This window comes from Anarhichas minor, unplaced genomic scaffold, assembly GCF_050575085.1.
Source record: "Anarhichas minor isolate MPS153535 unplaced genomic scaffold, ASM5057508v1 ptg000017l, whole genome shotgun sequence".
NCBI lineage: Eukaryota > Metazoa > Chordata > Actinopteri > Perciformes > Anarhichadidae > Anarhichas > Anarhichas minor.
In genome coordinates, this window is record NW_027466463.1 from 14824708 (window position 1) to 14848852 (window position 24145).

General features: G+C 39.6%; 1 protein-coding gene across 3 annotated transcripts in view; it reads right to left on the bottom strand.

Annotated features, from left to right (window-relative positions):
- The window catches only part of LOC142951943 (calcium-activated potassium channel subunit alpha-1a), an 80857-nt gene that overhangs the window by 8423 nt on the left and 48289 nt on the right, over positions 1-24145 (bottom strand). Inside the window, exons 6-21 of one of the 3 annotated variants that reach the window (XM_076093873.1) lie at positions 21920-21995; positions 20865-20940; positions 20588-20758; positions 18714-18805; positions 16543-16653; positions 16084-16189; positions 15888-15970; positions 15001-15070; positions 14581-14736; positions 14236-14345; positions 13944-14012; positions 13368-13454; positions 12762-12838; positions 8024-8056; positions 4635-4728; positions 51-174 (exon numbers count right to left, since the gene is read on the bottom strand). In XM_076093873.1, the coding sequence (XP_075949988.1) occupies positions 51-174; positions 4635-4728; positions 8024-8056; positions 12762-12838; positions 13368-13454; positions 13944-14012; positions 14236-14345; positions 14581-14736; positions 15001-15070; positions 15888-15970; positions 16084-16189; positions 16543-16653; positions 18714-18805; positions 20588-20758; positions 20865-20940; positions 21920-21995 (1535 nt within the window). Of the gene's footprint in view, positions 1-50; positions 175-4634; positions 4729-8023; positions 8057-10450; positions 10625-12761; positions 12839-13367; positions 13455-13943; positions 14013-14235; positions 14346-14580; positions 14737-15000; positions 15071-15887; positions 15971-16083; positions 16190-16542; positions 16654-18713; positions 18806-20587; positions 20759-20864; positions 20941-21919; positions 21996-24145 lie in introns of all 3 variants that reach the window. The other 2 variants (XM_076093872.1, XM_076093874.1) reach the window with 2 other exon arrangements.

Below are 24145 nucleotides of genomic sequence, written 5' to 3' on the forward strand. Positions count from 1 at the left end.
AAGAGTGTCAGGGACAAATGACGTGTGTCGAGTAAAAGAGCAGAACCCACCAAGATGACCTTCTCGATGTCTTTGGACGGGCACCAGTGAAACATCCCCGTGGAGTCGTATTTCTTTACGTTCTCGTCCATGCTCTCAATCTGCTCGTTCCCCGGGATGAGGAGCGGGTCATGTCTAATCAAACAAAGAGATGGGAGGGAGAGAAGGAAGGAATCCCGTCAGACACTGTACATGTGGATTCAATTTACTATTTAATGGAAATGAACTAATGAAACTAAAGTAAACGAGGAATATAATTCACAGGCAGACATGAATAATAATACTAAGGAAAAAAAATTGAGTTGGACAACATAAAAGGAGTAAAAGTGCAAAAATTAAATACACTAAATTGAGATAAAACAATTACATTTTGGTTGTAGTAAAAAATAAAATGAACATTTCATTTTCAAAAACATTCACCAATGCACCAGAATATTTAGGAATCTTCAAACAAATCCAAAAAGTAGCTTTCTTCCTTGTATTCCCTTCATTGCTCATTCCTGTCAGTGGCCATCTGCAGAAATGCCAACAAAACTGCCATGTCATCAAGCAGAGTGACATCAGCGGCGGCAGCCAGGCGGAAGGAGATGGCAGCAACACACTGCGTTGACTGGCATGAGCACGGAGATGCAATTACGCCCCCTTACTGCATACAGCTTTTGACGTACTCTGCTGCGTGGTAAAAGCTTTAACAGACCAGACTTTAAATATTTCAGGAATTTGCCCAATCATATTTGCTGTTGGAAGTGAAGGGCATTAATGTTTAAACAGAGCATCAGAACCACATAAACGAGTTTCACTGAGCGCAGTGGTGAGCTTCATCCTACCCAACACTGACCACTAAAGTGGTCTCCTAACATGAGTACCCGAGTACCACGCTTGTTCGGAGTGATGTGAGCTTTTGACAGAATTCCTGGAGATATTAAAATATAAGAAACTTCCATGTTTACCTCACTTCCCTCTCAAGCCTTCCATCCTCCAACCCTCAGACAAATAGAATATATAAATACAAATATAAAGAATATATTTACTCCAGTACTTTCTTTTGAGATTTGACATTATATATATATATATAAAATAAAAATAGAATACATATATAAATCAAAAACACACAAAAAATGACGTAACATTCAATGCATAAAACACAAACTGATTAATTTGGACAACATCCTTTTGTAAAATTATAACAATACAAAGTACAAAAGGAAATATAAGATACTATTGAATCATTTACTGTACCCTGCATGTCTTTGGACTGTTGGAGAAAACCCACAGACTGAAGGAGAACATAGAAACGTGATAAAGAAAAGCGCTAACCAGCCGAAGTGGTTGAACACCATCAGCTGCCGTAGCAGCTAACAACGCTAACCACGGAGGCCGTGTGCAGCCCAACACAACTCCCTTTGCACTAAATTGACTTTGTCAGATTCAGATCAGAGTTGAAGATGTTATCTTCTGAGACTCAGACAGAAGCCTTCTGTCTCTGTCCAAAGCCTTTTAAATATAAAAAAAGAGCCTTCTCCCCGTCTCTTTAATCCATGCGAGTGCTTTTGAAGAATGCTACTTTAAGTAACATGTTAAGTATGCATCAAAGTGTCAGCTGCAACTATCATCCCTCAGGCTGCAACAGACTGAAGCCAAAAAAAAAAGCCTGCCTTGGGCTGCTATACCCTGAGGCAAGACCTGGATGTCCTTTCAAGAATGGAAGTAGCTGGAGAAGAAAATGTCTTTTCTACCACTTTCAACCTCTCAGACTCACTTCTGTTGAAGCAATTCTAATTTGAAAGGACAAAATGTGTGAATATCAAATTCTGTGTAAATGCTGGCGCAGATTAACTTTTTTTTTTTTTTTTTTTTTACAACTAATCAGTTTCTTATGTTTAACAGTCTATAAAATCTCAGAAAGTTGTAAATAATAATCCATTAAAATGCATCAGAGCTCCAGATGGTGTCTTCAAATTGCTGTCCAAAACACAAACATATTCAATTCAAAATGATATAAAACTGAATAAAGCTGCTTGATAAATGATGCTGATGTCAGTAAATCTCCAGCACATCACCAAAATCAATAAATTCAGCTCTTATTTATCCAAGACAATCATCTTCCATCACTCGTAAATCATCGGCTTCTGCTTGAGTCTGAAATGCAAATTCCAATAAGAGTGAAAGCATTTAGTGGTTTTACACCCCGGCTAAATATTGCATCAGAAGTCGAATGTTTCAGCACTCACTCAGTGGAGCCACTGTCACTTCAGTTTGCCCTTGTGGAAGATGACTGGTGAGGCACAGCTCTGCCAGGATAGCTATCGCTCACTGTCAGCCATGACGGCCTGTCACTATCCTGCACTGCCAATTGCCTCAGCAGTCCTGTAGCAGACATGACGTGTACGTCACGGCACGGGTCGATGTGACCCGACGCGTTGTGACATCCCACAATTAGATGCGTCTTATGACCCATCGAGGAGCCTGTGGAAATGGTGTTAATTTCAGCGAGGACGTCATTGCTGAGTTCCAGACAGGACGTGTTAGTTTGCCGATACATCTGGAAACAGGGACACGGTTCTGCTTCCACAGCTGATCGCTCTCTCCTTTTGTGCACTTCTTTTCAGTACACAGAGCCGAGGCGTCTACGAGCGTCTTTTTCTGTAAGCGCACTTCTAAACATTCAAAAATGATCAGCGGCATAATTCACTACTTTAGTGGTAAGATGACACGTTTGACAAGACTTCACACGTCACGACCGCTAAACATAAAGCCAGGTGTCTGCTAGAGGAGCGTAATGACAGCTGAGAGAGACACAAAGTAGAAGCTAAACCTGCATATTATGTAAATTTTCTATTTCAGCATCACTGCACTAGCTGACTGGAAACGCTGCACAAGTAGCGAGGGCAAAGGCAAAGACTTTGAAATCCTCCCCATCATGCAAACTGACAAAGACTTGCTCTTCAAAACCCACAGCCAATCTGTTGGTCATTACTTATTTACAAAGGCCTTGAGACCGCAGGTCCTGTAAAAACACATTCGATATGGAATACACCCAGATGTGTTTTTTTCTCGGCTTGTTGCAATGAAGTATCCCTAAGGCTACCGCGGTGAATCCCTCTCCAGCGTGTAGGCAGCAGACACGCTGGATGGAGAAACATCCACCTGTACCGTGCGGTGAATTAGCATGGCAAGTAGACGGATTGGTTTTGGTGGGCTGATGTTTAGCTGAGGGCTAAAGCCTTAGAAAAGCCTGGTGTTGTCTTGAAATCACCTGGAGCAATTCAACTTTGACACAACTTTGAACCAAATCAAACAATCAAACGAGGGCAAACGCCCACCTGAAAAAGGCCATAGATCAAAAGTAGAAAGAAAAAATATGCATAAACACTTCTTTGATATACATAATACCAAGTCATTTTTACTGTACTATATTTCTATCCATCTATTGTACCTCACAGAATCAAACAGTACAAACATTTGTGCATTTCGTTTCTGAATGTCAAATGAATAGCAGCCATATAAGCAATGGGAACATAAAGTCATCCGTCAGTTTTAATTCAATTTCATCCGTACAATTCCACTTTGTATACGTCAGGTTGCAGGAGTTCCCTGCTGCCTTGCTTCCTTGTAACATGGCACTTAATGACAATGACTATTACTATTATCATCAGTGTAATGGCTTCTTGTTGAATAACCGCGTTATCTCCAGTCAAAATCAATAAGCGCCAATTTAATTTTACGGGACAAGATAAAAGCAAGGTAGCATTTGAATTCTCCTTTCATTGTGATGATACATATCATCTGTGGCCTTACGTGCTGAAAAGAGCTCAGAGGGATCCAACAATAGATGAATAGCCTTGGGCTATCCATCCTTTAGAGCCTCTCTGACTGTCATTAGTGCCAGGTCTGTTTAGGAGCTGGAGTCTGTGGGTGTCACTTGAAAAACCTCGTGGCATAGAGCCCTTCTGCAAGTCTGTCTGATGTTTGCCATGAAAACACGAGCACACAAACAATTTATTTACGATGTTTTCCATAATATATAATGATATTAAAAAGCCAAAAACAATTTTTTTGCTAAGGACCCTTAAAGCTACAGTAATCCATTTGTGTATTAAGGGGTCGCTCGTCATGATGAACCCTTATTATCGCCTCACTGTGCAGCTTCCCTCAGATAGACGCAGCATTTTAGCGTTTTTCAGTTGATTGTTTTGGTTTTATGCCACGCAACTTCCCTGTTTTTGTTCACACTCACCACTCTCAACCTCGTTTCCAGCCATAGCAGGCAGCTGTTATCAGCAATAGATAGTCTGATAAACCGACTGTACGCTACCTGCACAAAAACAAACGGCAGACTGACAACATCAGCGACTTGCTGGTGAACATAGCAGAGCGCTAAAGAGCCAGATATTATTCTTAGGAATAATGAACAAACGTCAATTAGAAAATTGGACGTTTGTTGAAACTTAAACACGACTCCATATGTCTGTTGCTCTGTGGGGTGAATGTACATAAGCAACATATTCACAATAACAACTTTATAAGGTGATATGAACCGGTGTTATGTAAATTTGGCACATTTTCCTGTTGTAAAAAAAACTTTGTTGTCCTACCTCGTGGTCTTGGGCGAGGAGTTTGGAGAATTTCTCATGCCTCCATTGCGTTGCTTTTTTTTGGGCGACAACACCAACTGTTGGTCCTCTTCAACTACAACAAAAGGCAACGGTGTGAGGGAGGGAAGTTTCAGGAGACACACAAAAATCCAAAAAATCTGTGACAGCAAAAGGACAACACGGCACAATTTGAGGTCAGTGAATTCAAAGAGATAATACGGTTACAGAGACACGGAGAGGAAAGAGAGGGTGGGTGAACAAGATGGAGTGGACAGGACACTTAAACTTGTGTGCAACGGAAAACAGTCCAGTGTTTGCATGATGACGACAGCATACATTAGCACATCATTTGCGTGATTGTGTATGAAGATGCAAACATGCAATAGTGCCATCATCATCAACCATCATGCCAATTGCTGAAGTCCAATCTGCGAGTTTGTATTCACGACACACTAAACCAGAGAATTGCTGTAATCCAGATAATTTAGAACCACAATTACCTCAAGGGTATTAAGATACTTTTTCAATCCCTTGTTAGTACAAATCTCCTCAGACCTAGACTTGGATAGCTCCTCTTTTGGCCATACCAATCATTCACATCTCATCTAATTAAGGTAATAACCTGTAAACATCATGCAACAGCATTTTTAAATAAGGCTGTTTAAGTGGCAATACTGAATCCAGTCTGGATTGCGGGTCTTTCTTCATCTTGGGAGTGACGCCCTTGGCTCATATTATTATGTTAGTCCTTGTGCCAGAGTGATTTATGTACAGCTGAGAAGCCCCTTGGACATTGTCTTCATCACTACAGGAAACTGCACTGAGCTCTTCACAGGGAACGAATTACAACCTTTACCCTCGAGTAAAGTAATCAGGCAAATATGTTCACGAGCCAATACCGCAGCTGAAGAAGACGCCTCTACTCTGTCGCCGGTAAAATAAACACAAGCAGCAGAAAAAATGTATTTGCTAATCGCATTTTGAAAAGCAACCGTTAATAGTGGGGGGGAATGGCTCGTTCCACGTCAGGGAAAATACGCTGGAGTATCTTTTAACGATAGTTCAAGCTGTCAACAACGAAGAGACTAGGAGAGCTTTCATCAAAACGAATAAAGTCTCAAAGATCGTGCTACTCTGCAGATGAACACAGGATTTCAAGCGCTGCTAGCAAGAGTGACACTGTAATGGAAAATGTTGAATTGCGGGGGGGGGGGGCTTCCAGTGGAGAGAGATGCTCCAACACACTGGCCCTTCACATCTTGCTTGGCCTGTTCAATATTTAATGTCTCACAGCTGACAGCTGCACACACTGGGTCATTAGAAAGGAATGCTACACATGCGACCACTCCAGCCTGGCAAGCACATGCTTTGGTTTTTGCTGTTGTGGCGTACAGGCCTGCCAAACACGCCGAGGGGAGAGAAGAGGGGGGGGCCCTTACAGTGTCTGTGACCGAGCGTGGCCTTATTGGAGTGACTGGGGTGGTATCTGTATTTCACGGGAAGGCTACGTGCCCGCTGGAGACGGCTGGCCTCTTCTGCCGGCCCCGGTAGTCGGCCCACCTGGACCAGGTCCCCGGAGCCCATGAAGCTCTGTCTCGGGGCAGAGGGCTCGGTGGGGGGCAGCAGGCTTCCCTTGCGGTTGTTTACCAGCGGGACCGAGACAGCGGCGACTCCGCTACGGGGCCTCTTACAGACCTCGCTGGCCGAGTTGTGGTTCAGTTTAGCTGACTTGTATTGATAAGCTCCCGACTGGATTAGGGGACCGTTGTTTACTGCTAAATGAAGAGGAGTCACAATCAGGATCTGTACGATGCAAAGTTACTGGAGTCTTTGCTTTTATTTTAAAGGGTCATTTCACCTAAATCCAAAAAGACTTGTAGTGGTTTCTAGCCATGTCGATAGCTTTGATTTTATGAACAGAGGTTTTGAGACATTTCATCCCAATACAACTGAGGTGAAAACGATTTTGTTTGTGGTACACAAACCATTAAAACAATATATTTGAATTATCCTCGGGCCTCACGGTCAACAGTTTTCATTATAACTATTTTCTACTGAAGAAATAGTCACAATGAAAACTGCTTAAATTGTATATTCTGTAAATCATCCAGAGAACATTGTTTGTGAGCACCACAAACACAAATCAATTCTCCTCCATTGTGTTGGTGGAGGCATACATCTCAGGGACAGTCATAAGATTCTTGCTTTGGGATTTGGGTGAAGCAACCCGTTGATTCCTCGCATTAACCACAAGATAGGATTTAATTCAAACTGACTTCAGTAAGACCTGCAGTGTGTATGTTAATAAAACATCTTGTGACTCTTATCATAATTAAAGAACAATCACTGGTTTTTGGGGGTAATTCTTTCTGGCACAAGAATGCTAATAGCTGAATAATTAAAAAAGCTCATTTTTATTAAACACCACTTTAACCACTTGGTATAGCCACCAATGAAATGTTGGATTTGACATTTACTTTGATATTTATAATAAACATGAATTAATAAATATGCTCTCAGGTGTTCCAGCGATTGTTATGCCATAAGAACAAGGAGGTGACAATGCGAGTTAACAACCACGAGCTGCTGTTTGCAGTTTACGCCCGATGAGGGAGGAATGAATTCAGTGTCCACTCGGCTATTTGAAATGTGGAAGTTTACGTCTCTACTGGTGCAATAATAGAACCATAACTGGTAAAGATAATATGATGAAATAGGGGGGGAGAAAAGGAAGCAGAGGAAAAGTGTTCCCCTCACTACAAAAAAATGGCTAGGAGCTAAAACTGGAGAATAGAGATGATTATTTCAACAGTCAGCTGTCTAGCAGATTATCCTCTCAGCTCCAGACTTCCACTATTCATCTGCCCCATGTCAAACATGCACAGCACTTCTCCACGACAACTCATTGTGGCACATTTGCTGCCTATCACAGATCCTGTTGAAGTGGACGACCCACATGGTTCACACTCCTTAACGGCCGGATGAAACCTGAGAAAATATCAAACTAACTCTTATTTTTGCTTCATGTCTGATCTCTAAAAATGAATCTGCATTATAAATTCTTGCACACATTGACTTTAAATGTATTTTTTAAGTTGTATTTTCAGCTCCACACCAGATGAATTCATCTCCACCCACAGTGAAGCAGTAGCACCATCTACTGCCGAGCTGTAACCGATACCCAACACAAACCACTCAAGAGACAATTTCCTAATGCTTTGCATATAAAATATAATGATGGATGATGATGGACTGGACAGAGCGATGAGCAGCAAACAGTAAGATACAGCCGGTTAGAGACAGTTCAAGAGGTGATCGATGAAAATGTACAAGTGGAAGGGTTAGAAACAAATGACAAAAAAAGAGAGAGAATGGAAATCAAAACTTACTTGATTTGATATATCCATTATAGCTATTTTTAGCTGAGAAAAATGCAGAGACAGATGAGAGGTTACAGGGAAGAACAGGTCGTAATGAAAGCAAATTATAAATGACAACTAAGGCGGACAGATTTCTCTTTAAGGCACATTGACAGAGCGGTGCCTTGAAGACAACATGGAGAGAGCAATGAGAAATTAAACACGGATCAATTAGGAATATGATTTTCCAGTAAATGTGGTCAGCGAGCTTAAACAGTAGAACATTGTCAGTGTTTGTAGGCGGTCACCAGCTGACTATGAACGGTCGTGTTTGGAGGTAGTACAGTAAGCACTGGTTTGGTGATTTGCAAGTCAAAAGACGTCTGCAGTAGATGTTGAGGTTAAATCTGGTTACAAATGTAAATCTGGTGATTATTTTCTCAATTAATCAATAATGTTTTGGTCTATTAAATGTCAATTTATTGAAAAATGCTTGTTAGAATTTCCTACAGCCCAAGCTGATGCCTTTAAATAGCTTGCTTTGATTCACTTTCATACAAAACAAAGAAAAACACAATTGAGAAGCTAGGGAGTGTTTGGTATTTCTGCTGGAAAAAAGCAAATATCAAAATAGTTGCAGATTCTGTCGATTGACTAACTTAACATTTAGTCGGGAGATACTTATGGAATAAGACTTAAAATATGTGACAATACTGTACGTGTTCTTAGCTCTATAGTATTGTGTTTATTTTTACTTAAGCTGTTTCCCATTCCTCTGCACTGCCCGACACAACCTGCACAAACACATGGAACTTTCTATGAGTCACTTCTTTTGGAGACATGGGTCCCACACATGCTCATTAGTACCTTATTTCAACCCCTTGCTTACAATAAAGGTCATGCATTGAGCTTAAGGCAGGACAGTGACAGCAATGTTCAAACAGGGACCTTGCTGGTCCTGGCATCTGTCGCCTGCAATCGGGAGGGCGCGAGCAGAGTCACAGGACTAACAGGCTAGCATCTGTCCCACAACAAGAGAGGAGGAGAGGGGCGGGGGCACTCAGCTGCCTGGTGGTTAGGAACTGTCAGGCTGAGTTTCATGACAACCGGTAGCACTCCAAAAATGAAAATGCAAACATAATTTCCATGTCAGGCCGCATAAGGCCTCGCTCCGTGCGTCTCGCGCACAATGTCGACAGCGACTCGGGAGCTCGGCTCGAGCTCAGCTAGCCAGGCGATGCTCACAGCACACAACCCTGGAAGACACGTTGAGGGGTGGAAACGCCCAGAGACGTTCAACTACACACAGAATGGTCTTTGATCAAGAGACATTCACTAAGACTGTATGACAGTCTGCGATGTTTTCCAGCAAATTGTATCAACACTCTGCAAACAGACACATTCTTCATGCCTTCTGCGATACATCAGTATAATTTAACATGCCTTCTGGCTTTAAAGGGGAATCACACATGAGTTAAGAATTTATATGCAGCTCAATTCAGTTTAGGTTGATTCACCGAAATACAATGCAGCACTATTCTGCTGTCTTTTATTCCTCTTTCAGTCAAGTACGATCCAGTTCTATTCAATTGTACTCTAATCTTTTGTACACTTCTTTCAATATCATGATTAAATTGGGATCGGACTAAAAACTCTCTCAAAGTTAGAGAATACAACCCAGAGCTTCTCCGTTGGCGATCAGCAAGGCACTGGTTGGTGTACTGAATATGTTTGAGAGATTTCACCCTCAGTGGTTGTTCAAGTTTTTGATCTTAATCCAGTACATTAACCTCAATATGTACTGCTACCCTCAGGAAATCCCCTCCGGCACTATCTCAAACTCTATTCTACTCACCCATTTCTGGAGGGCACAGTAGTGAAATATTTGGATTGAGTGAATGTTATTTGGGTTATTCTTAAAAAGATGAAATTACCCTCTCCAGTGACATCATTATAGCACTTGTGCTTTCCTACAAAAACAAATCATTTTACAAAATGCATGCAAATTCTCCACCAGGGGTTTCCAAATTTGAGTGTGAGTCAAGGGATTTGTGGCGGGGATGCACAGCTGTACATTTTTCAAGGCTTTGGCTTTAATGTCTCGTCACTGGTGGAGGAAGCAAGTTATTTTTCGGGGGAGAATTAACGTTCAAGCTCCGTTTAGTTTAATATAAACTACGGGTCAATTTGAATTTTGACAAAACACTAGCAAAACAGTACACTGGCATGCTTCACAACAGCTAAAAGTCACCTCCAAAAGTAGCAACACATGGGGAAGAACACGAGCGGACTGAAAATCATAAAGATAAAACACTAAAGCCACATCTATATCCATGACAGTGACGACACAGCTGGTAGAGCTACTGTAGACAGCACACAAGCTAAAAGACACGCTGTACGGTTAACACAGTGCATGTTACAAACACTGAAGAGCACAATGTCATGGCGACAACTTACAGGCACGTAAAGTGGCTGAGCAATCATTAACAGAGACAGCAGAGAGTGGGATGTCGCGTCGAGGGGAGTCCATGTTACAACGCACATTAACTGGCATGCAAGAGCAGTCCCGCTCTGAGCGGCCGCAATCAAAACAACATGCCAGTTTTATTTTCTTGTAGGCGAGCTTCTTGGCTACAGTCACGGGTTCAGACGAGAGGAGAGGAAGAGCAGGTTAATGTAGAGGGTCGTTCTGGAGGAAGAGTGGACAAAGGCAAGACAGGGCACAGAGGACGGCTGCTGCTGGGATGCACAAGATAAACTTTGTCTCGACAGCGTGCAAATGTCACATTAGAAATTTGGAATTTGTTCCACTATTGGTTTATTCGGTTTTGGGTCATTTCTGGGACATATGATGATGTCCTTAAGTCATGTTTGTTTTGGGGTATAAGTGTGACATGAGTTGAGGGGGAGAGAAGGGCAAGTCATTATTTTTTGTTTCAGCAGCAGAAGAGACAAAAAGTTCCCTGTTGACTTCAGCCCTTACCTCAACATGACCCCTCAACGCTCATGACCACTACGTTATGGGACATGACTGGAGCATGTGTTGTGAGTTTACAACTCTTAAATAATTGTACTGGTTTCTAATTCTAGCTGAGAATTGAAACAGACAGAAATCTCTCCGACGAAAGGTCAAAGTAAATGTGACAATGCTTTCTGGAATATGAGTGCATCCAGAAATAACAAAAACGACAAGCTCCAACACTTGTACATGAAACTGTACGAGACCATAAATTCATTTGACATTCTCAAACTAACACATACCCCCCCGGGAACTTTGCCGTTTGTCCCAAAACATCCCCGATATCAGATGTGCTGGGAGAAACTGTGCACTCCCCTCAGTAATCAACACTGTTTTTGGGCTGCGTGTCAAACGATTTATTCCTTTTATCAAAACAGTTCAAATGAGAGATGTTCCTCATTTCTCATCCTGGTGGCTTTCTTGCTCTTACTGCTGGGATGTTGTGTTTGTAAAAGGACTGTGGGGACATCTGGTGGTGATATGGAGTATTACTACTACCTCAAAGCAGGCATGACTGAATTGTTGATGCTCTGTTAATAATGCTTTGGGGATGCTGCAATAACTTGGTTTTTGTATGCATTTTTTGTTTTGTTTTTAGCATTGTCAGAATAACATCCAGTAGTCTCTCTGGGTCTTTTAAAAAAAATGTATGTTTGCTTTATTTTTTTGTTGAATGTTTTTTCTCTATTTGAAAGCGATGTGCACATAACAACGGGCGGATCCAGGCAGCATAAACCATTGTACATGCAACATTTATAGTACATTCAAACAAGTTGCTTCAATCGGGGGGGTAGCAGGCTGTGTTTTCGGAAGAGAAACAAATCCACATTACTCACAATATATCACTATAAAGTGCATTTTTAAGGAAAGTGTGTCAAGTTCCCGAGCAGCAGGAAGAGAATACATCACACATGTTAAGATTAGGGGTTAGCTGTAGTGGTTAAGACAAGACAAACTGGGTTAAATCCAAGAGAAGGAGCAACAAAGTGGCACATGATGTTTTTAAAGTCTAGAAACAAACAATCCATCCAGGTACCTGTGGTGTTAACAGTCTCTCTGAATGCCTGTTAACATCACAAAGTTATCAATGAACTGGAACAGCGCAGACGGCTATTATACAAAAGAGAAGAGAGCAACACAGGAAAACAGACACAATGCACATTTAAATGTATTCATAGGTGGTTTGAGAGGAGTTCACTAGTTTGAGTTCTCACTTTGCTGTGTATTTTACAATACGTGGGAGTTCCATGGAAAAGAGAATGTGTTGTAAATAATTCTCTCTGCACCCCAAAAATAAGGAATACAAATAAAGAATACTTAAAGAATCAGTTCAACCAAATCACAAAAGAAAAAAGCAGCTCTCTGATAAGAATAACCTCATCACATAAAACAAAACTATCTGCATGAATAAATACCGGTGGAAAGCTGCGTTTTGTAACTTGGGTGAACTGACTCATTCACGAGGGCAGGTATTTATGTTATACAGAGGCCCAAACGTGTAGGTTTACAAGGGAAACGTGGAGTGCACCTGTTTGTTTTGGCTGCGGAAAGAAACCCGATGACCTTTCTTCATGCACAAGTTACGAGAAAGTGAATAATTAATGCAGGAACTAATTGGTTTGGACACATGGCTATGTAGGTCATGTAAATACACCACCACACTGCTAGATTGATGCCAACTCAACTGTGAAGACATGTTACTGAAGACAAACAAACTTATACAATGTTTATATATATGTAGTCACTTACATTTCTTGCAGCCACATTTCTTAATCCTTTTGGGATCAGTAATGTCGTCGTGGCAGGCTTTACAGTAAAACAGCGCCCTATGGAAGAAAAACAACAATCCCACCTAAGTCAATGTCCAACATGCTGGAATAAAGTGTTTACAGACATTTCATCTTCACTATGTCTGGAACAAGGAGCTTCAGATTGCATGTAATCACTCTGGAGGAGAAACCTTTAGTGGTATTTGATGCTTAGAAAATAAACTGTTAAATTGGAGGCACAGGGATGCATTTCATCAGGAAGAATCAGGTTGATTGAACACATTTAATCCCTGATTTGCATAAAAACAGGTCAGGCAAGCATGTCAGGCATTTGTCATTACATGAGGCAAAATGTGTCAAAAGTAAAACATGATAAGCTACCTATCATATTGTAAGCACTAGCAACATGTGGCCTTACCCACTAACCTAACCAAAAGCCTCCTCAGCTCAGAATTATCTACTAGTTTATGGAGATTGGGAAAGTCATATTTGCCCTTTTTACATTTCATAAATCAATTTAAATGTGACTTGATGCACGAGGGAACATCATACAACCTCTGACCTCATGTCCCATTCATGGACGTACCTCTTCACTTCCTTGGCATCACTTGCAATGAAGAAGCCCAATGTCCCCTCCTGCATTTTCACGTGGTTTCCAGGGTTGATCAGGGTGCTGAGAGGATTTACAGACCAAAGATGTCACAGTGGAAAGTTATATCACAAAATTCGCAAGGTTTTGCACTAATCACTGGCACACGCTGGCAGGATTTGTTTTTCGTAACTCATTTGGCACGATGGCCTGTTTATTACATTAAGCTGATGAAAGCAGATAGCAGTGCTCTCTCGTCTCAGATTCACCTTTTGATTCCAGGACAAAAGGTCCATTTAAACTGCTCAGTTTAAATGGTATTAAACTGAGCAGTGCATTAGAGGAACCACTAAAACAAAGCTTCAGCTGTGTTTAAAGAAAATAACTTCAGAAACTCCTCTGATGCCTGTTAACAAACCAATCTAGACACCAATTAAGGACATTTTGTAAAGCAGCTTGTGTTTGCAGTCAAGCTTTATCACTGAAAGCAAATACTGACAGCAAACACAACTGCGTGTTTAAGTTTTTTGCATCTATGAATTTGAATAATCCACTGTGAGCACATCCACTTACCTGCATTCCCTTTGATCAGACTTATACTCTATTGCTATCAGTAGCAGCTTTAGCTTCACGTAGCAGAGTCTGCAAAAGAGAACAACAATATAATAAGATGTCATGCATGCTTGTATTTATAGTTTTCTGAAAATCATCTTAGCCACCTTTGTGTCACCTTTTTCTACTAGAGGTCTGATTTTTATATGAGGCTGAGCACCCATTTTAAAATTAAAAAGTAGCAAGGAAGTAAACAAAAGATGCCACAAAGCATAACATAGTTTTAAAAAAGCCTTTGTTTCAGTGTACTTACTCGCAAATTACAGGGAAGGACATGCCCACAAAGGCACTGGATAGGTACTCGGTATACATCTCATTGGCTACTCCTTCTAGGTAATACTTCTGCCACGTGTCCTCCTCAATCTACAACAAAGATGTGTCACACAATACAGAGAGCTTGTTCCATTACAAAAGTAGCTAAATTCATTAACCAAGATTATTTTTTATTGTTTTTGCAAGTTCATCCCCGTTCACCAGATGCTGCACATGGGCCTCATCTGGGATAATCATTATGATCTATTCAGACTATGTTTCTGGACAACATTACTTCTGAATTGAATCCAGTGGGCACAGATGGGTGAATCTTAGCTGTGGCTACCTTGATGAAGGACCTCATGGAGAAAAGGTTGGCCAGCATGGTGGAGAGGCCCTGAGCCAGGCAGCTCTGAGCGATGAAGCCCAGCTTTAGCTCCGCAAGGCAAATCGCGTCATCTCCCTCCTTCCAGTTCCAGCTCGGGATGTTTAAAAGGTGGGCCTTAATTAAGGCAGACATAACAAATTAACATGGTAGCTTTACAGAACCACACACTGTAGTTAAACATTTATTTCAAACATGTTTCCAAGTTGTTTAAAACTTAGACAGACAAAGGATTAAACAATACAAATATTTCCAAATGACATCAGTGCAGACCAAAGTAGAAACCCAAACATAGATATGTGGATCAAAATGCTAGAATGTGACAAAAACAATCATCTACAGTAATTAATGACTCACGTAGAAGTGAAAGATTACACCAACCTTATTGTGGTACTGCAGCATTTGAGTGATAATTCTGATCTTTGGATGGTAGTTCTTGATAGAAATTACTCTGAAGCATGACAGAAAGAACAAAACTAAATCAGACCACTTGCATAAAACATTTCCTCCGTCAATGTTTACTTTTTCTGGGCATGTTTGTATCATTCATAAAACATTTTTTAAAAATTCCTTTCAGCTAAATATCGACACAATTTACAGACGGACGTTATTTATGCCCAGAGATGTGAAGCTAAAGACAAACAAAGTGTGTCGTCTCTTCTTATGGAAGAAAATCGTGCTTTTTGTAACAGATTCATGTTTTCTCTCCGAGTTCTTGATAAGTTTCCAAAAGGGAAAGTGAGCACCAGAAGTTTGTTCATGCAGAGAGTGTGTGCTTGCAGTGAGAGCCAGCACCGACACGCTCACTTACACTCACAATTAACGTCCAGGAAGAAGTGGGAACACATCTGGCATTCATTTTCAGAAGTATGACCATTTGATAACATTTCATATATCCCAGTCTATTGTATCTGCATTTCCAAATACCTAGGGCTCCTAATAGGAGTCTACATACACAACTTTATAAAGCACCTATATGATATCTTTATGAATCTCTGACTTCTACGAGCAGAATATATCAACCCTTAATGCAATTCTCTATTAAGCTTATTGTGTTGCATCTAAACAACAGTGCATCTTTCCTTTCCAGGAACTAAAGTTGTTGTTCTTCGTGATCATTTCCTTTGTATTCAAGTGGTAACTTGACAATCCCTGAAACCAATTTTTCTCATCCTAATTTGAACTTTTACAGATTTTTACTTATTCCACACCAAAACTACATGAATTGAAGAAAAAGTGTAAATCTTGGAGAAGCTGCTTTGGTTTACCTCATGATGTTGGATGCATCCTCAGCATCAGGGTCAGCACAGTATTTGTTGGCTAAGATCAAACAAGCATCAGCTGATTCGATCTGGAAACAAACACATAATGTTATCCAACTTGTCAGTAACTTTAGGAACAGACTTTATGGACATCACAGCTTCCCTCTCAGCCACAGAGGATGAAGGATCATCTGTCAGTTACCTTAACTCTGGCCAGGTCGTGTGGGTTCAGAACAGATCCTTGGTAAAATTCCACCTGAGTGAAGTGGCGCTTGAACAAGGCTTCCAGCTCAAGATTAGGGGAAATACTGAGAGAATAAAAGAGAAACTCTTACATGTGAGGACGAACATTATTTCTAATCTCCTGAAAAATTGTTTTTTTCTTGAGTAAGATATTTGCTGTTTTGTGCAGAGACTCAGAACAGGACATGGAGGGAAAAATACAAATATCAAAGGTTGAGAAAAGAACATATCTAATTTTGCTAGATATTGCAAAGGTTTTTCATTAAAGTCAATAAAAAAAACCAGCCCCAGAGACGAACCCTCAGTCAGCGGTTGTAGCAATGTAAAAAAGGCCAGTTTTTTTATAACCTTTTTATTTTTCCCCCCTCCATGTCCCTTGCGGGGCTCTGTAGTTTTGTACTTGATATTTTGTACTTACTTATGAAGAAAAACAATTTCTACATTGACATCATCCCTGTCCTTGTGTAGGAAGTCTTTTAGAAAGTTGGACACACTCTCAAGTGTTATATGACCACAGACCACGATGTGCCTGGAAAAGGAAGTGCAGAATCATAATGAAACTAAAATGCGGTCGGAATAAGAGTCCAAAACCAAAAACACACGCTCGTACACACACACACACAAAGCGTTGTTTCATCTTCATCTTTGTCCTGGAATCAAAAGGTGAATCTGAGACGAGAGAGATGTAATGGAAAAGTAATCAGTACTGTTTGTATTCAGGTGATTTATTTGAAATAATAGAAACTGTGTTACAGGAGCGCTGTTTGATGTCCCCGTCGTGACGAGTGAGAACTGAATATACAGGTCAGAGAGCACTGTGGATTTCAGAATCAGATTATAGAGGATCAGAGTTTACTAAAATGGAGATTATGAAATCAGCACACAGTTTATCTTGATTCCCACACATCACAGATCCTTTATGTAAGGAACCCAGTTTGGATTTATTCCTATATGTCTGTATTATATTTTTATTCATGAATTATTTAGAAAATAATTTCAGATGATCGCTCACTGTACTGCAGTGATTCTCTGAGGTTTTAATGTTCAATAAATGTGTTCATTGTTGTTGTTTTTAGGAAAATAGTTATAATAGATGTTATATCTGACAGTAATGATGGTGCTAATGACAACAAGTAGACATGAAGAAGAAAACAGAAGGAAATAGAAAAATAATAATGCATGCATATTTAAATGCAAGAGGTCAAAACAAAAATAATAGGTATAAAAACTACATGACCTGATTTTTCTAAATTTCTGTTGGTGAAATATCGCTACTAAGTTGTTAAAACTGTAAAGCTACTGTGTCGACCAGATGTTTGTGTGAGTAATTACAACAAAATACAAAAACACAAACATACTGATAGTTTGCTTCAGCTCCTAGTACGTCTCAAGTTTGATTATAAATGTTCAATTTACCAATAATTAACAAATTAGACAAAATAATGAATACAAAAGTGTACAAGATACACAAAAGTGAACTTACAAAGCTCTAATTGTGAGTTTTCTTCAAGACAAAAGAAGTAAAGATTTGGTTTGAGAGAGTTTCCCAAACCAAGTCTGGCTTCTTTAAAACTAAGTGAACGAGCACGAGTCCCAAAAGCATGCTACCAAAAGCCATATTTTGTTTGGAGGCATCCAGCAGAATCTCACTATCTTTAGAAACAGCTGCAAAGCGTGGGACACAAAAGTGTATATGTTAAAGGAATAGTTTGACATTTTCAGAAATGCACTTATTTTTTTATGCCAAGAGTCAGACGAGAAGATTGATGCCACTCTCATGTCTTTGCTTTAAATATGGAGTTGATTAGCTGAAACAGCTAGCCTGGTGCTATCCAAAGACAGAAATACACAAACCACTGCCTCTAAAGATAACCAATGAATGCTTTTCTTTAAATCCATGCACACAAATGTATGTAAACACGACAAGTATTATTGGGAGTTGCATGATAAGGTAAGCTAAGCTAATCGCCCCCCTGGCTCTCGCCTAATATTTATCATAAAGGACATGAGAGTGGTATCGTTCTTATCATCTAACTCTCTAACTATTCCCGTAAACTCAATATAGATTATATTTAGTCCTGAAGGTGTAGGTCAGACTGCAGATAAAGGCCAAGAATATTCAGAAGCAAAGCGTGATGAATAGACAAGCATAGCCACACAGGTTTTTCAAGAACAAGAAAACAAAATTCCAAAAAGTCAGCATGAAGCAAGCAAGCAATGGCATACAGGATTGGATGTATGAGTTTGATCATTTAAATAAATGATAAACAAAGTACTGAACTCCGGTAAGCTTGGGTTTATCAACTTTATAATTTAATTTGGCTCTGTCATTAAATATATATATTTTTCGCATTAATTGAAATTATTCTTACCATTAATATATAATATATATATATATATAATATTGTTTTTTCATTTGATTGACTTACTTTCTGCCTCTGGTCGAGTTATAACTCCCTCCATATTTCTTCCGATTAAGGATGAGAGCAGCAATTTCTGGCACGTAGCGAGCAAACATGGCCTACATGCATGAAAAAGAAAAAGAAAAGGGCATGCAGAGAAGGTTCTACTGCGGCGGAGTATACTTACTTTCTCCCATTAACTGCACTATAGGAACCACCATATTTCTTGCGGTTTCCTATTAACTCTATGATTTCAGGGACGTAGCTCGCAAACATGGCCTAAGGAGAAGATAAGAGACACAAGAAGAGACTAAAAAAAAAGATAGGCAAAGAAGAGCAGATCCTCTATTTTTATTTTTTAAAGAAACTCCACTAAAAGAGGAACTCTACTGTGTGTGTAGGAGAAGTATTAGTGTATATTTGTTAACATTAAAATAAGAAAGAAATGTAGCCTGAAGTTATATCACAGTTACATTCCAAATATTAAAGAAAACTATGAAAATGAAAAATGAAAATACAAGGCCAATATTTACGGATATTGGAAGAGTAAAGGAGAAAAATGACAGCTGATGAGCGGTTTGTCAATCTGTGATAGAAAAATAGAAATCATTAAGAAAAAAGCCTTATGTGCCATGTTTCGTCCAACAAACACGCGTCAGGTTGATTTGGATAGCGCTGCCGAATGGATGGCAGACATTACCGTAACTCTGAGGCTCTACACTGCTGCACAACGACCTGAAGAATTCACATGCGTCTGTTGTTATTATTTTACAAACTAAAAAACGAGCGCAAAAAAAGGCACAAGTACAATTTCACAGATTTGACGAGAGAGCTAAATAATAACTTTGAATACATCTTTTTCATTACAGTTCACATGAACATGTTTTTATAGATAATATACACATTTAAATGTAATGTCAAGAATGACAGTATAGATACATATCTGTTTTTCCTTTTTTTGTTGTTATGAGCAAAGAATATCCTCTTTTAGTTAATTTACAATACCTATCATGAAAATAAAATATGAGAAACGGACACAAACTTCCTTTAATTTCCTCTTTTAGCTTCTTTAAGTTTGGAAAAAAACTCCAAATATTTTATGACTGCACTGTTCCATCAGGAATATTGATGTATTTTGCATAATGTTTAACATAATTCTCTCAAATTCTGCCTGACACATCTGGTATCTTTTGAAACTTGGATCTCCACTAGAATATTAAATATAACTCTGTGGGTTTGAACAATGTCTGGCTTCACACCGTGACTTTGAACCGACTGTCAGAATCAAAGAGTTCAAACTGTTCTTGCCCGAAAGATAATATTAGATTACTTTGAGTTTGAAATGTATTGATTGAAACTTAATTTTGTCTTTATATAAAATGTCACTTAAATCCCTTTAAGACTCAACTCTACCTATATTACAGTGTGTCACCATGCTGTTTAATCCACTCCTGAATAATACTTTATGATCCGGATAATGGTTTCCTCTAAATAGTCTTTATCAGGTAACTCACTCGGGTCTGTAGCAAATCCCACAAAGGATGTTTTCTTTAAGATTTAAGAATTTCTTCATCTTGTAATTTCTCTGTAAAATCTCAGCTCCATGCATTTTATCCCTTAATATGTCTTTAAATATAGAAACTGACATAATGTCGCTTCATCCATCAAGCTAGGCTATAACAAATCCTGCCTGTGTCATTGTGTTTGTTGGAAAGAGGGAGGGGGGGGGGGGAGGGGGGTGGAGCCACCTGAAACCGCAGTACTTTTACAGTTAATAACAGATGCAACAAAATATCCAATATTCTACGTCATATAGGAATTCATAAATAACAGAACAAAACTTTTAGCATTATACCTGAATAAATGCTGCAATACTGTAGACAACTCATACAATGCATGACATGCAACATACTGTGGTGAGCCACAAAAACAGCTCAGTGTAAACAACAGGTGAAGGGCGTCCTGAGTTCAGAGCGTCCCGACGCTTGTTAACACCTGGCGGGCTGTGACGATTGGTTGCATGGAGGATATTAAGCAGTAAATAATAAGAGAGATTTTTACCAGACCGCCAAGGATGAAGAAGACCATAAACAGGCGGCCCAGGGTGGTTTTTGCATAAACGTCTCCATAGCCAACAGTGGACATTGTAACCATGAGTAAGTAGACACATTCCCAGTAGGAAAGTGCCTGGGAATTTTGGAAGTTTTCCCAAGGATCCCCCGAGTTTTCCACCTGGAACAGAGGTTGAGATTTGTTCATCAACCGGGTAAACACATAGAAGTAAAGGATGTTGACGATGCAATAAAAAAAAAAAAGCATGTAACTCCCACTAACTCACCAAATGAATGAATCCTGCTGCAGTTAGCCATGTGCTTATGAAGATTGAACACAGGTTCACCAGCTTTATTGAGTTGCTAAAAAAAAAAACATCCAAACAGCAACATACCAGTTGTTAATGATTAGTTATTACATTGGTATCATGAAAATAGTCGAAGATGTCAAAACAAGTCGCTAGATTGCAAGATAAATGCTCTAAAATGTATTATATAGTGTTCATATTCAATCCAGTAATAACATAAGAGAGGAGCTACAGTGAGAAACTGCTAAATATTATGAACAGATTTAAGTGTTATATAAGATTTAATACTTAAAAATGGAAAACATGTGATCCAAGAAACATAATATAACATGTTCTAAAAATCTTTACAGCTATTGCATTTAATTCAATTATTATTATTATTATTTTTTTCAATTAACATGTATTGAATCACATTGCATACTTTATATTTGGCTGATCACACATTTACAATATATTTCCGCAAAAAGTGATACTTTATACCATGCCATGAAAAGATATGACAAATGTAAATGTAATGCTCTCCTCACTGTGTAGGTAATATTTATATGGGTGACTTTCTTTAAATAAGAGAAAAAGTAGAAATAGTCCTCGCGTGACCTCCGTCCTCTGCTACTGTGTGCGTTTTTGTCTTTACCCTCATCTGAGTGAATGAGAGAGGAGATTATTCTGAAACAGTTTGTTGCGCTATAAGCTCTTCCTGACATCTGTGCAAAAAGCTTTACCACTAAGCGTCGCGGAGACAAACAGAGTGTTGTTTGACTCAAGACTCCATCATACTGTTCATGTTACTGACTGCAGTGCTGAGGAGTAAACTTAATGTCAATGTTTACCAGATCAAGTGAAAGCAAGCGCTCATGCTAATTTGCTAAATGCTAAAGACATTGCATAAAGGCTTACTTCACTATATTCATGCTTACAGCTACAAAAAAAAGATCACATCACTTTACATGCAATGCCCACACATTGACTGGTTAAAACATTACAAACAGTTTGATTCATTGGCAGAGATTCAAATAAGATATTAACACACTTACCTTGTCTTTAGTATATTCAAAAACTGTAAAATTTCTGAGAACTGTATCAACCTCAAGGCCCTCAAAAACCTCAAGCCTGTGAGAAAAAGACCATAAAGAAGTTATCAGAGATGAATAACAACAATTAGAACAACATCAGAAGCATTTTGACTGTGCAAGAACACTGTACCTTTCATACTTTCATCCATGTTTATCAACTTCATTGGATTCATATTGATAAACTCCAACTGATCAAGCGACACTGAGCCTCACTGTATCATAAAATAAAACTTTGTGGAATATGTGGAGAAAACGATCGCAACACTCCAGGTATCTCTTCACCAACTCAGTCTGTTTTAATCACCGGCATCTGCCTGATACACGTTTCATTCCTGCTGAGCTAAACTCTAAACGTGGACGTTATGAAAACCTGGATTAGAGACAGGTGGACACTGTCGCATCAACCTCAATGATTAAACAGACGTGACGTCAAATCCTAAATTTGTAGGAAGAAAAAAAAAAAAATAGCTTTGCCGAGAGTTCAAGGACAGCAAAACAACAACAAAATCAGCTGTGACAACACCAGCCTGAGCTCCTCTACACGATTACTGATCGACTGTATCATCATCATCATTTAAGCTACATATACGTTAAATCCCAACCTCATAACTATTTTACTGCCGCCTCCACACAGAAATCACAATCTCCATCAAAAACAGGACTGATAAAGCAAGATAACACATGTTATTGTGCATGTGTCATCATTAAGGTACATTGCAGTAAACTACCTGCTAAAAAGGAACTCCCCTCCTGAGTTTAAAAGCCAAATGATTCATAGCTCTGACTCAGTTAAATAAAAAAAAAGCACAATCCACCACAGTGTCAATGCTGCATAATTAAAAGCCACCTCAGCCAAAAGTAAGCATTCAAGTAAAATCCATTTCTGCATGCTTTAAACTTCTCTGCTGGAATAGATTTGCGTGAATGCCAAATGACACAAACCAAAGACGTTACGGGCAATCATCCAGCCAGACAGAAAAATTAATATTTTTTTATAAAATGACGTGAACCGTGGTGTGGCTTGCCAAAAGCTAATTTCTCATTTTCAAGTGAGCGTTTGCCAGATGGGGAACATAATACAGAGCAAATCCTGAACCTGCTCCAGCTGGAGTCCAAAGACCTCTGGACACGCCAGCCTTCAGCTTTAGCGGAGATTCCCCTCGTTCCCACGTCCCGCAGGTCTTACCCCAGTAGGAGATTACATGGAAGCATGAACCCAGGCTGTAGCAGATGCTGTCCTGGTCCTCTTTCTCGCTGACCTGCCCGTGGCTCATCCTGACCCTGTAGCCGTTGTGGAAGAGCTCCCCGGTTGATTTCTTGCGCCTTCTTGTGTTAGAAACCGTCTGAGAGTGTGTGCCTCCATCGGGCCCCCTGTACACTAATATCTTAGCGGGAATCATGTCTGAAAGTTACTTTTGGTAAGCAAACGTCAAGTCCAAAATTTTCTTCACATCCACCTCTTCACTATTCTGCATCCACCTTGCCAGCTATCGTGTAGAAAAAATATGATCCTTCTCCAAAAAGAGAGAAAAACACAAAAAGAATCAGGTGCTTTCATGATATTACCACCAAACAGGGTGGCGTCAAAAAAGGACTCCTTTTGAAGAAGCCTTTTTGGATTTCACCTCAGACCTTCACAGCATCCTCGCTGTGATCGGGCGCATTCGTCGAGTTTAAAGCAAACCCTTTTCCCATCAGGATATTAGAGTGTAAGCTCCTTTAGGATTCATCCAGGGAAAGGAAGAGGCCAGGCAGCGAGTCTGTCCGTCAGCTGGCTTCACAGTGTAACCGACATCTCATCTCATATAACCCAGCAACTGTTCTGGACAAACCACATTTCATTCTCTAATCTTGGACAAGAACAGCATGTCTCGCCTTTATAGCAGGAAACAAGTCATGTGAACAACCAGTAAAGCTGTGTATGGAAAGAAAAATGACAAGCTTTGGCAATCATTGTGTTTTTCTATGGATTTAGTGATTCTGCAATAATCCCTAAATTAATCACAGCTGATGTAATAGCTATTGTAGTTGACGTTAAATCTAAATGCGCAGCATGAAAAAACGAAGCTGCAAAGTCCACTTAATCTGAACAATTTGAAATATGTGTCACTTCAGCAAAATACCAAATGTGCCCTGAATAATTTCAGTACAAACAATGAGCAGTATAAAAGTTAAATAGATTTATAT